At 32.6% G+C, this 13,018-nt stretch overlaps 1 protein-coding gene across 1 annotated transcript; it reads left to right on the top strand.

Moving 5' to 3' along the window:
* Positions 1 to 555: 555 nt before the first annotated feature.
* Positions 556 to 11,734, top strand: TRIADDRAFT_60291 (uncharacterized protein; the record flags this gene model as incomplete). The annotated part of the gene is made up of 22 exons (XM_002116283.1): positions 556 to 561; positions 1,589 to 1,639; positions 1,929 to 2,056; positions 2,761 to 2,863; positions 2,984 to 3,074; positions 3,195 to 3,295; positions 3,480 to 3,642; positions 3,790 to 4,204; positions 4,297 to 4,450; positions 4,783 to 4,885; positions 4,989 to 5,034; positions 5,170 to 5,340; positions 5,876 to 6,036; positions 6,179 to 6,229; positions 6,583 to 6,678; positions 6,819 to 6,874; positions 7,060 to 7,169; positions 7,383 to 7,495; positions 7,653 to 7,750; positions 7,898 to 10,392; positions 11,126 to 11,475; positions 11,613 to 11,734. The coding sequence occupies 22 exons, from the start codon at positions 556 to 558 to the stop codon at positions 11,732 to 11,734; spliced, it is 5,184 nt and encodes a 1,727-aa protein (XP_002116319.1).
* Positions 11,735 to 13,018: the final 1,284 nt, after the last annotated feature.

The raw sequence follows: 13,018 nt of genomic DNA, 5'->3' as shown, positions 1-13,018 counted from the left end.
ATGACGTCAGTTTAAACTCTTCTGCTTCAGCCAATTTGAAAATTTTTATCTCAATCATCTTGTAAATACGTTTAAACATTTCAAACAAAGCACTTTATTTTCTTTCATGACTTATTAAACTTATCACAGTTACGAAAATAATAATGATATCGTATCATAATTTAAAATAAGTTTACTGAACTAATTTCTGCTATAGTGAATCCCTGAATTTAAATCTCCATTGAAAGATGTCAGCTTAATCAAATAAAGGGACTTTTATGTTAATATTGAATATATCGCAGGATATTTCGAATATATCTGTGGAAAAACTATCAAGATTGGAGGAATGTAGTAAATCTAAATTCAAGTTAACTTATTTTAGTAATAGCATGTCTCAGAGCTTAATTCTTATCGAAAACTTGTCTAGCTTATGTTAAGAACATAAACTAAAAATATGTTGTATTTGAACATATTGGATACTGGACGTAGGAACTATCATGATATGTGGGCTAAAATGAAGTAAAATTTCTGACCTATAGAATTACATGAGCATTTATAATCTTTGACATGAAATGAATGGCGGTATGTTAGTGCTCTAAACTTGTATAATGCTCTATTGATTTCCTCAAGAATTTAGTAATTTGTCCCTGAACATCTAGAAGTCGACAAGATGATTAAATTTGAAACAATGTCTAATTGTTGCTCAGATGGCAGAAAAGTCATCGATGCAAAATGCCGCATATTTTTCAATTTCATTAATGTCATTCTGAAATATAGTTCAAAGATTCTGACATTTAATTAGGACTGTTACCACATCGTACCATATTCTGGTTTAAGATATAGGCTTCTAGACCGACTATATGCACTTGTACACACTGCACATAAACGAGTAAATCTAGAAGTCCATATTTAAAGATAATTAAGTTATTCACGATATACAATAGTCAATTATTCAAAGTGATGCTGCAATAATGAATTCAATTAAACTATAATGCCTATATTTACAAATTTTTATATCTCAAAAACTACAATCCCCTTTTATAAATATTTCATCATGAGTGAACAACATTTACTTTATTTCCTGTCGAGATATAATGAAATTGTTTAATTAAAGGCAATATGACAAGATGCAAGTACAATATAACGGTGATATAATTATTATGATGCTTATTTTAGCTAAGAGTAAATCGAATTATTTACAAGTGGTTTTCATTATAGATACCTAGCTCAACATAACCTATGCTAAGACGTTAATTTATTTATCATAGCTTTACCATTCAACGGATATTTAGCATCGCGTAATAACTGCCAATTTTTAACGGCGGCAACATCTTATACTGCCTTCTACTAAACTTGGCAATACCCAATGTTTTTCTATTTATATACTATAAGGGAGGATTAAGCGATTAAAATAGCTTATAGAATTCATCATTAATATGCAAGCCACAAAATGTTACAATATTCATCAAGCTATAGATGAATGTGTAGTACGCGATATTACAATATCATTGACCATGGGCCGGCCAAAGATAGCAATTTAATTATATCATGTTAGTTTTAATTATCGAGTTTATATTGAATTTTATCACTGTATATTTTTTTCAAATAGAAAATCACCAATGATTCAAAATATGAAATGATCCAGGTGGTTATAGAAAAGGTATGAAAGATTGAATAATAAATTACAGTATCGGTGATTAACAAGATTAATCACGCTAAAAATTGTAAACAAGACACCATCTAGTCAAGTTAAATCCTTTGAATATACAACCTACATTAAATTATCTCAGAACCATAGTTAATGAAAATCTTACCTTTCGATAAGGATAATATTGCTGAAATATTTTAACTCAAGTTGACATATATTATATAATAAGAGATTCTATTAAATATGCCATCAGCCTTCCCGTTACACATATAATTACTTATCCCCTTACCTCTCCCTTTAGCCTCCATTAATGAACAGCTGCGGCTTTGCGGTAACTGGAGGAATCGATAACCCTTACTCAGAGGATCAAAGTGTTGGCATTATTGTCAAAGAAGTTTTAAAAGGCGGTCCGGCCGATGGTAAATTAAGGTAATTTGTCACATATGATAATAAATTTATTTCCCATTATTAACATTTATCATGAATACCCGAAACCTACGCAAACTCGTCACTGTTATCTAAGTACTAATTCAATATTAATTACTAGAATTATTACCATAGTATTTAGCTTACAGTCTTAAAATTTTCCTTAGCTTCCTTATTAGACTCCTACACTAGGTAGAACCAATTAAACTACCATTACTACAAGCATGCTAAAACTTTGTCGAGATCTAAAACCGAAATAGCAGTGCATTATCATTCTTTCAATCCGAGAATTCCTTTTATCGGTTCTGATTATACTTATATATACTGTGCTTTCTTACTCATGTTTTTTTAATGTTAAGTTGTACTGTAGAAATCACGAATTAACTATTATAAATATTAATTATTAAAGGTTACATTGGAACCTATTATTCGATTTTAGTTGCAAAGACGCGTAGTATTCAGCTCAAAAACTAATACTATAAGACCATTTTAGTATCTACTTAAGTAGCATAAATGATAAATATTTTTCTATTAGATATCTATTTAATACCGTAAAGCTATTTTCAATCTTAAGCTTAAATAGGGCAAGTAACAAATAATTGCTGTTGCGTATACGTATATCTAATTGCTTAGTATGATGGGCGTGAGTTTAATACCTAAATGCTAAACTACTTCGCAATAAATCTTGCTACATTTATATTTTACAGGCGAAAAGATCATTTAATAAAAGTAAACCATGTATCTTTAGCTAATGTTACTCATGCTTTTGCCGTAAAAACATTAAAAGAAACTGGCCAAAGAGTAGATATAGTAAGAGAAACAAGTGATGAATGATTGTTAACTTTTTCCCTTTAAAATAGAGTCGATTTGATGATATAGTAAAAACCAAATATAGCAAAGTAACATTAACTTCTACTTACTTATGACTAGCTGCTTAAAAGAAAAAAGGAACTTGTAGCTTTAAATTCATTAACTGGTAGGAAAGTTAGAATATTTCGAAGCATTGATCCTCGATTATCTGGTAAGTAATATCACAAAAAGACTATTGGTACGTCCTAAAGCATAGTCCATATTATTTGTCGAATTATGATCATCAAAGGAGTTTTACTGAAAATTTTTTAATATCGCTGTGACACTTTAGGATTTGGATTGAAATTATGTTCCCAAGTTGTAGCTAGACGAGTTACAATAGGTGGTCCTGCATCAGATGCTCGCATTAATGAAGGCGATATCATTCAAGAGGTTCGATCATTAAATTAGATTAATCATTCTTCAACTACTTTGCTACTTTTGTGGATAAAATTACATGCTGCTCTACTAATATATCACAGTTAAGCATAACGGCCAATCACTACCTTAAAGTATGATATTACTCCTATTTCGGCTTCATGTGCATCTCTTGTTCTAATCATCTTCAATATTTCAGATAAATGGAACTAAGGTGGAAAACATGTCGATCGCAGTATTAGAAAATTTAATGAGCCAAAGCGATAGTGTGGAATTAGTCATAGCCAGTCATCCTTCTCGAAGTGAGAAAAATCCAATTAAAACATCATCGGCAATAATTCCAAGCAAATCGTCTCCAGGTGGTAAGTACTGTAATTGTAAATGCACTCCAGTATGCTATTACTCATTCATATCCACGTCCATGTCGATATTGGTAGCCGCACGCATGAAATGGAAACTCTGTGTACTCAATGTCCGAATTAATTGAGAACTAATGAATTTTATTCTAGGATTAAATGTAATAAGTCATACTAGTAGAGAAGCAAAATCAAGCACCGAAATCCAATCGATTTCAAGGAATACAACCTATTCGTCACCGCCTGTACAACTTATTAATAAAAAAAGGGAATCAGAGAGGCCAAGCAGACATAAATCCAAACTGCAACTTTCACTAGGGAACACAAAACAAGGAACAAATCAAGATATTAATACTAATACTTCTTTCGATGAAGCTCCTTCATCATCAAGACAGCAAGAATTAGCTGAAACGAATTCTCAGCCATTGCAAGTTTCTCCTCGCAGTAATACTGCTACACCTACCAGTACACAATTAAGTCCAATGCCTTTGCCTGAAGTAGTTGATTCAACACCCAAGAAAAGCAATGCTGAAGACAAGGCGAAAAGTCGATGCTCGTCGGATGATGAGTAAGTTGCAGGCTGTCTATCCTCATTGAGAACTACTGTAATAATCGGTGACCCAAAAATAAATTTTTGACGCCATTTTAAAAATTCACTAGGAATGCGACATCAAGATTAATCAAATTCCGTAAAGAAACCAATCTATGTATTCAAATTGCTGGCGGCAACGATGTTGGAATATTTGTTGCTTCCGTCAAAAAAGATAGTCCGGCCGAAATAAATGGGTTAAAAGCTGGCGATGAAATTATACAGGTTAATTCCATCATTAGCTCAAATCATCATACCAAAAACAATTTTGATTAAGCTAGGATTAGCTTTCGATATTTAATATATTCATTCCAAGTCTTATTTTGAAAGAGTATTTTGAGATGCGAGTACATTCTAATGCGCGTTGCAATTTTACAAGAGTATATCGAGATCCTAGTTCCTTCTAAATAGTAATGTTTGAGAACACTTTGAGATGCGAGTCCATGTTTGTAAATTTCTCCGCTTTAGTTGTAGATGAATAGATGCAGTTCTTGATCTGTTCGATAATCTAAATCCCCAGGTCTTCAACTTTCCTGCAAATATTTTCATTATTGTAGGCAAATGGTATCGAGCTAAAAAAATTAACCCGAGAAGAAGCTGTTCTTGTACTGCTAGATCTTGGCTCAGGAATTTCATTACTTGCGAAGCATAAACCAAGACGTTAGTTGAGCTACAGTTGTGCTGGAATATATAATAAATCGCATAATCTATCATCTCAGTATGATTACTGTGTTAATCTTAAGCTTTGTCAATCTAAAAATAGGTTACACGGAAATTAGAGATTCGCCAGGGGACTCATTTTACATAAGGTATAGATGTCGCTTAAATAGAAAATTTTGCGTATCGTAAATTGAATTTTTCTTTCTAAACAACTATTAAGTTGACCGTTAAATATTACGAAAACAGTAAATTATTAAGTAATACTTGGTTTCTATATACCTTAGATGCAATTTCGACTACGATGGGATAGCTCTAAATGAGCTTACTTTTAAAAAAGGAGAGATATTCCATGTTCGTGATACCATGTATAACGGAGTGATCGGATCATGGCAAGCTCAACGAGTAGATTGCCGTGGCGTGGAAAAAGACTACGGCATTATTCCTAATCAAGCAAGGTACGCCATGATTATTAATAAGTAATTATCTTTAGTTAATATCGCCATAAGTTGTCAAAAAGCTATCAGTTATGATTAATATCTGTTGAAAAGATCGACGAATGATACTATTTTGCAATCAAAACCGTAATACTTGTTGTTAGAATAGAATTAACCATTACTAGTCATGTAACAGTTTGTTTCTTGCCAGTTCTACCAGGATCTTACTAAACATATCAAAGCTTTTTCTGGATTATATTCTCGTTATCGTATTCCAGTTCACGAGATTTTGATTCAGTGCCACTATTTTAATAACGAAGAGTCTTCCTTAGACAATGCAATCCATAATCTATTTAGGAAAATATATACGTCATTTAAGTAGAAGCGCAGAATAATACTCTATCTTAGAATATAAGTCTTACTGTAAACTAAATAGTAATTTTTATTGATGCAAAGGGAAATGGTTTTAAATTTTCCAATTTAATAATATCCAAAATGCTACTAAACTAACCTTGTTTAATATATTATGTTATCATGAAATGATTACAATAATTAGAGGCGAACAAATTGCCTTATCCCAAGGACAGCAGAAGGTGAGAACAGCACAAAGAACTGCTGGAAGTGTCATTAAAAAAAGAATTAAGAAGAAGGTCGATAGATTAAGACGGCATACTGTCCAAGTCAGTATGCCATCAGCAGAAAAGAAATTACATGAAGGTAAGAATCTCATCATGTATATCCCCAATTCTTAGTACAATTGCAAAATTCTAGCACAGGAAAGAGTGAAATATAAGTATTGAATAGATTAATCACTGTCTATTAGAACTGCTTCCATCTAACGAGTTAATTGATATATTAGGTAACAGTTTAATTGACGTTCCCGCATATGATAAAGTTCTCCTTCGTGAAGGTAAGCAAAAAATCAATATCAGTAGAATAATCTTTTAATTTTATTTATGATTTGTTGTACTATCTAACATTGATCCTACTCATTGGGATACTTTAAATTTACCTAGATCACATAATTAAAAATCGTGCATTAGTGTACGGCTTCACACTAGCAGAATATCCTCAATATATAAAAATACGTTATAATAACCATATTCATCACTGACCATCATGAGTAATAGCAATGCATTCATTTATGCTGCTTTCTTAGTATAATATCCTTTGTGCTGACAGATAGGAGATGCTAACAACAAACATCAGTTATAGTACGTAATTTTACTAATAGATATTCCTTAATTTTAACTGCATTTATAGCCAATTTTGTTCGACCCGTGGTCATCCTTGGACCTATTGCCGATGTAGTTCTGAAAAAATTATTGGAAGATACACCAGAAAAATTTGAACCTCCAGGTATAACTTGACTGTAGTACAGAATTTTCGGCTTCCCTAAAGATATCTACTGTAGTTTAAGTAACTTTTATTAAATATCGATAATCAAAAATCTCTCAACTATCATTATGGCTTGCAATAAATTATTGATTTTGATACAGTTATTACGGATAAGAAGGGTATTCGAATCAGCGATATTAAAAATGTTACCAAAAAGGTAAATTTAAACTTGCAATACTTATCTTTGAAAGTTGATTTATATCTAGTATCTTCTCATAGAAATTAGAAGCTGCATTATTCGTCATTTTCCACATTTTTTTATCATTCCTGAAATGCAATTATTCAATGTCATAAGCTGAACATAAAACATGGATCAAAAATTATATTCCTTTAATATTATAGAATAAACATTGTATTTTTGAAGTGGAAATGTCATCGCTTTATAAGCTGACATGTGCCCACTTGTATCCTATCGTCATTTACACCTATCCTCATTCGAGATATGTTCTCAGGTTAGTAAAGATGTTGTAGTTTACCAAGATTAGCCTTATTGAAGAAGCTATATTAACATGGATCTATTTTGTGCTGAATATACTAGTAATTTAAATTATGCCTGATGAAGTTATTAAGCAGTGAAACTTTTCCATTGCTTTATAAAACGATTACTATAATTGAAATTTTCCAAGATTGCCATTGGGATTTAACTATTGCATTTTCATGATTAGGGACTTAATGATTGACTTCAAAGGCTATTCTAATGAACATGCAGCAAAACAATCCAGGAAACTTTATGAAAAAATGCTTTTAGAACAGCAAGAAAATAAGCATTTGTTTACAGGTACACCTTGCGATGATATACCTATTTTCATTCTTAGACTTTACGTTTATCCAATAAAGTTCCTACAACTAGATCATCCATGCATGCGATAATCTTCATAGATAAATAGTGTAATATCGTTGCTCTGGTCAAATAACACCTTAACCCTCATTTCTAGATGAAATTATGATGTACCTTGGTAATTCATGGTTAATGGCTGTCAAGAATTCAATTACTAAGCAGCAATTCGAACCTATTTGGATGCTTGAAGATCAAGTAAGTCATAGATAGAGCATAAGATAGTTGATCATTCGATAATAATGGTAAATTAGAACTTAGCGTTAACCGTCAATAAATGATTTCCAATTTATAGAATGGCGTAACCTCTTTCAACTATCCCTAATGTGATTTATTGATCTTTAGGCAGCTGAGAACGATGACGAATTATTACTCCTACGTCAAAAGTTGAGAACATTATCGCAACTGTCGGCGAATCAATCCATTCCAAACCTACGACGCACACATTCATTATCTAGTAAAAGCTTAGACGAAGATATAAATAGATTTGTCCCCAGATCAATATCAGAACAAAATATGAAAGGCTTGGAAATAAAAAAAGATGAAGATGGTAATTTGAATCCAGGGAATCCTAATCTTCCTGAAAGAGCTTATCCTGAAGTATTTGATACGGATAAAAATGAAGACAAAGCTAAAGAGAAGGAAAACGAGGTTTCACTTCGTAAACCGCAAGCAATTAATTTAGAAAAGTGGCCTAGAAAGCGTGATAGTCGGCAACAATCGAGGAAACGAGGATTATCTGCAAGTCTAGGATGGGGTAGCGAAAATTCCAATCCAAACAGCCCAATGAGTGAAACTATTCCATCCAAGTCAGTCCAAACTCCTACCGATCATGATAGTCATCCCATTGAACCTCATCCAATAGTCCACGAAAGGGTAAAGAAAACAAGTGCCATTGCTGAAGCAGAAGCAATTTCAGTTGATATCTTACCTAGTCATATCAGACCAGAAGATATCTTTACTGTTCATGAATCAGATCTTGTCCCTCAGCGTGATCAAGACCCTAAAACTTCATCTAATGACTTACCCAATAAAAGTATGTCAAATAATGAGCCATTACTTAAAGAAAAACCAGCTGTAGACGAAACTAAAGTAAAGCCAAGCGAGCAATCATCAAGTCAGGAAAAACCAAGCGGTAAATTATTAATCAAGGAAAAATCTGCTAATCCATCTCTTAGTGAAGAAAAATCAAATATTCCATCATCAAACGAAGGAAAATTGTCGAGTCAAACACCTTCTAATGATAAATTTCCTGATATATTACATAGTAGAAGATCGAGCGATTCTCCTAGGAACACCAACAATAAGCGCCAAGATGTTGCTGATGGTACGAAACCTCAGCAGATTCCTTCCAAGGGCACATTTGGTTACGCAAGATCTAATTCAAGACAAAAGCTATTTCCTGAAGGAAAAGGTCAGGTCAATGCAACAAATAAGGTTACAATAACCGCAACGGCATTTCGACGTACCAAGCAAGATATTCAATCTGGTAAACGCGGAGTAGTTATATCAACTGGGAGAAGAAAACTAAATGGTCCTACTCAAAATTCGAGTAGTGCATCATTGCCTCTCAACAATCCACCAACAGAGGATGAGAAAAATCCACCAAATGGTAATGAAAATCTAAAAACAGAGGTACCTAATATGTCAGAACGCGATATTGATGATGGTGCTAATAAACTTGTTGCCCCAAAACCATCCGAGCACAGTCCGGGAGATAAAATTCAAGAAACAAGAAATCAAGAAAATATGGACTCTTTTCATGACAAAGTCGAGCCGAAATTCAATAATGAAGAATTAGAGAGTAAAAGGAACCTTCATAATCAGAACTCGGCTATTAAGAATGAACCATCAATCGATACTAGAAGCTTAAGTTCTTCTCCTGAAACTTCTGACGATGATCACACCAAGGAAAGGGAATCTAATGATGACCGGGTTACTCAAGAAGATATGCAAGTGGTATCTGATGATCCACAAGCGATGATTGAAAGATCTATGGAAGATACCTCAAGTAATGCATTACCAAGTCAACAGCCCCACCAGGCAGAAAATGGTTATTCTCATCTATATGATGAAAACATAGAGGTAGCAGAATTAGAAGACGAGCATTCGGTTCCTCAATATGAGGAAATGATAGAAGAAAATGTTAGTTCAGATAACGATGATCAACCATTAGATTTCGATTCTAAAGATAGCGATCATCATTTGCAAGAGACAACAAGCGATATTGTCGAGGAAACTTACGAGGAAAGCTACGCTAGTCCAGACAATGAAACTATTAAATCGATACATTATGATGATGAAAACATACCAGATGATAATGAAGACGAAAGTGCAGCAGTTGAATCAATAGTAGATCTTTCTAGCATTGCTGACGTCGATGACTTAAATTATGATGCTGAAAGCGATGCAAGTGATCATTCTACTTTAACACCTGATGAAATGTCAGATCACTCAATGGAAGAGGATAATGACAGAACACCTTTAAAATTTTACGATCATAGTGATACATCTATTAATGGGCTTATCCAACATAGCAATGATATTTATCAGCTTAACAAGCATGATAATAATAGATATCTATCAAGATTGGATAATAATTACTTACATAATAGTATGGAAAAGAAAATAAAGAATACGCAAGAAATGAATGACCCTGCTGATGCTACAAGATCTCATGCAGATTCATTAAGTACTGTTACTTCTTATAGGACTGCTGATGAAATGTCTTTTATCACTGCAGATGGCTATTCAACCGATGAACAGTGTGAAAGTTTTATTAGGAAGAATAGCGAGAATGGCATCGATAGTAGCATGGCAAGTTCATCTTATATGTCGAGGTTCGAGACTATATAATGTCTACTCCAATGTTTATAAATAATTGCTTTGTAAATTTGCTGGAAACGGGTAATTTACAGTGCATTGCAGTTATTATATCATAAATTGGAAATATATTCATGATATTTTACGTAATCACTACGTCTAGAGTTCCTATAATACTTTACTATCATTACTAATCGCATACGTAGATATAGTACTGTATATTCTTTAAATAGATCATATAGTCTATATGTGTGTACTTTGCTATGCTTGTAATAATTTAAAATATTTAGTATTTTATCGGTCATACAAACTGAAACGTGTTTCTTGATAGCAATTAATCAGCAGTTTTACAGTAGTATTATGTAAATTATGATAGTCGAAATGGTTTTACCCACTCATAATCGAAATCCTACTAACCTTAAACTATTCAAAGGTGTAAATAGTAAGATATTCTTTATCGCATCTTATTTCTCAGTCTACTTAATAATCGCAAAAAAGTTGTTACGCTTCCCTTAATTTATTACATAGTACAAAATATGGAGTGCTACAAATGCGATACAGCATATTTGATCATGGCCTCTGTAATTCTGTCACCAAGTACATAAAGTAGCAATATTCCTGCTATTATATAAAAACATTATTCGTCGACACGAAATAGCATGCAAAAGTGGACGACAATGGAATCATTAGCATAAATTAGCGAGTGTAGAATTGCTGTATCTGACTATCTACTCAAATATTTCATTTCAGTGAATTTTTTACCGACGATGAAACTGTTCTAGCAACAGCACATGGAGTATTTACTTCAGCTGGCGGAACGTTATCATGTGCCAGCTCTGATGTTCGTATTATTATACCACCTGGTGCTATTCCTGAAGGTGTAGAGCAAGATCTCTATTTTAAGGTCTATCAAGATCAGCGTGATTCTCCATCACCAGTTGATAAAGGCAAAGGCGAACAGCTACTGAGTCCTTTAGTTATGTGTGGCCCTAGTGGTATTGAATTCATGAAGTCAGTAGAAGTTCGCGTACCTCATGCTATTGCTGCTCCAAACGGCAATGATTTTTCTTTTACATTAAAAACTAGCGATGATACAGAAGGTAATTATCTTAAGCTGTGTTCTCGCAGAATAGAATAGATGCAGCGTTTATCTTACTTAAAATTTCATAAGATTGTCAAAACTTTGCAGCAAAAATATTTACTGTTGTGTTACTGTTTATTTATACTTTAATTAAAGGTGGTGTTAGCCAATGGAGTAATTTAATGTTGGTGCAAGGTACAGAAAAGCGACATAAAGATGATAATGAAAATTATCAGATCCATAAAGAATTTATTAGCATCCACATTGACCATTTTTAAAGAGGCAAGGTATAATACATCATTTATTTATTTAATTATTAGTGTCGTCCACGAAACGCAAATTAGGATAGCCATTCCTTTGCAGTTAATACTTCTTGCTATCTACTATTTATCTAGAATAGGCTAATTGATATATCAATTTGTCTCCAATATAATAAATATAATTTAAATTATAGGCAGATTAAGGGTAACATGTAAACTTTAACGGTATTTGGTTGCCATTGCTAGGTTCCGAGATTGTAAAGTTTCAAGACGCTATTCGTAAGATAATAGAGTGATGTAGAAAACTTATATCAGCATCGTTCATACAACAGTAAATATCATGTCCAAGAATAATAATCGACCGGACCAATCTACTTAATGATGTGTAAAAAGAATTAAGACAAATTATATCGATTAAAAAATTAAGGATGATAAGTTTTATTTACTGTCAATCGAGTTCTTGGAATGCTTGCAACTGGGAACTATGTGATATAAGCTAAAAATAATTCTCCATTTTCAAGTAAAGGATGATTGGCTACTATTAGCTTGAATCTCTTATGCTATAAGCAGAAAATTCTGCAATATTTGCTAATGATTAGTTTAACGACGAAAAGGAATAATACATATTTTTTACTGTATTTACCAATTTAATCAAGCAGACCGCGATTATAATTTTAATTACTACATCAATAGAAAGCTTGGAAAATACGATATGACAGATCTTAAGTAGTACTTTTTACAGTTATATGATATCTGAAAGTAAAATTTTATATATAACGCGAGGTATTTAAAATTATCTTAGAGTCATCTGATGTTTTCAAGTAAGGGGTTATGTTACTGCTTATGCTTTTTCACTCTATAGCTGTTTTAAGAAGTTTTGTCATATAGCTTATGTAGATAGAGGTAGCATAATATCACACTGGGGATAGTAACTGCATAATATATTATGAAAATAAATTTTAGCAAATATTTTTATAATCTAGCATTGTTGGAACAGCAGATTCACATTATCTGTCCTGTTCCTACATCTAGTAATATATATATATATTCTGATACATAATTACCATGGCTATGTTATTGTTGCTCTTTTTTAACCTAGTAGATTAAATTTCAAGTTTGCAATATGCCAATTGAGGGCACTTATATTATTTTAATTTTTCCATTAATAATGCTATTGGTCTATAGCACACATTGTACATATACGTACGTATATATACATGCGCGTGTATATATGTTTATATTATACTTGCGTTGATCTAGAGTTCTAATTGACTATTTCGGGAATAAATAGGATGCATCGAT

This window comes from Trichoplax adhaerens, genomic scaffold (assembly GCF_000150275.1).
Source record: "Trichoplax adhaerens TRIADscaffold_14 genomic scaffold, whole genome shotgun sequence".
NCBI lineage: Eukaryota > Metazoa > Placozoa > Uniplacotomia > Trichoplacea > Trichoplacidae > Trichoplax > Trichoplax adhaerens.
The sequence above is the reverse complement of the archived record's forward strand: the minus strand, read 5'-3'. Positions and strand labels throughout refer to the sequence as shown.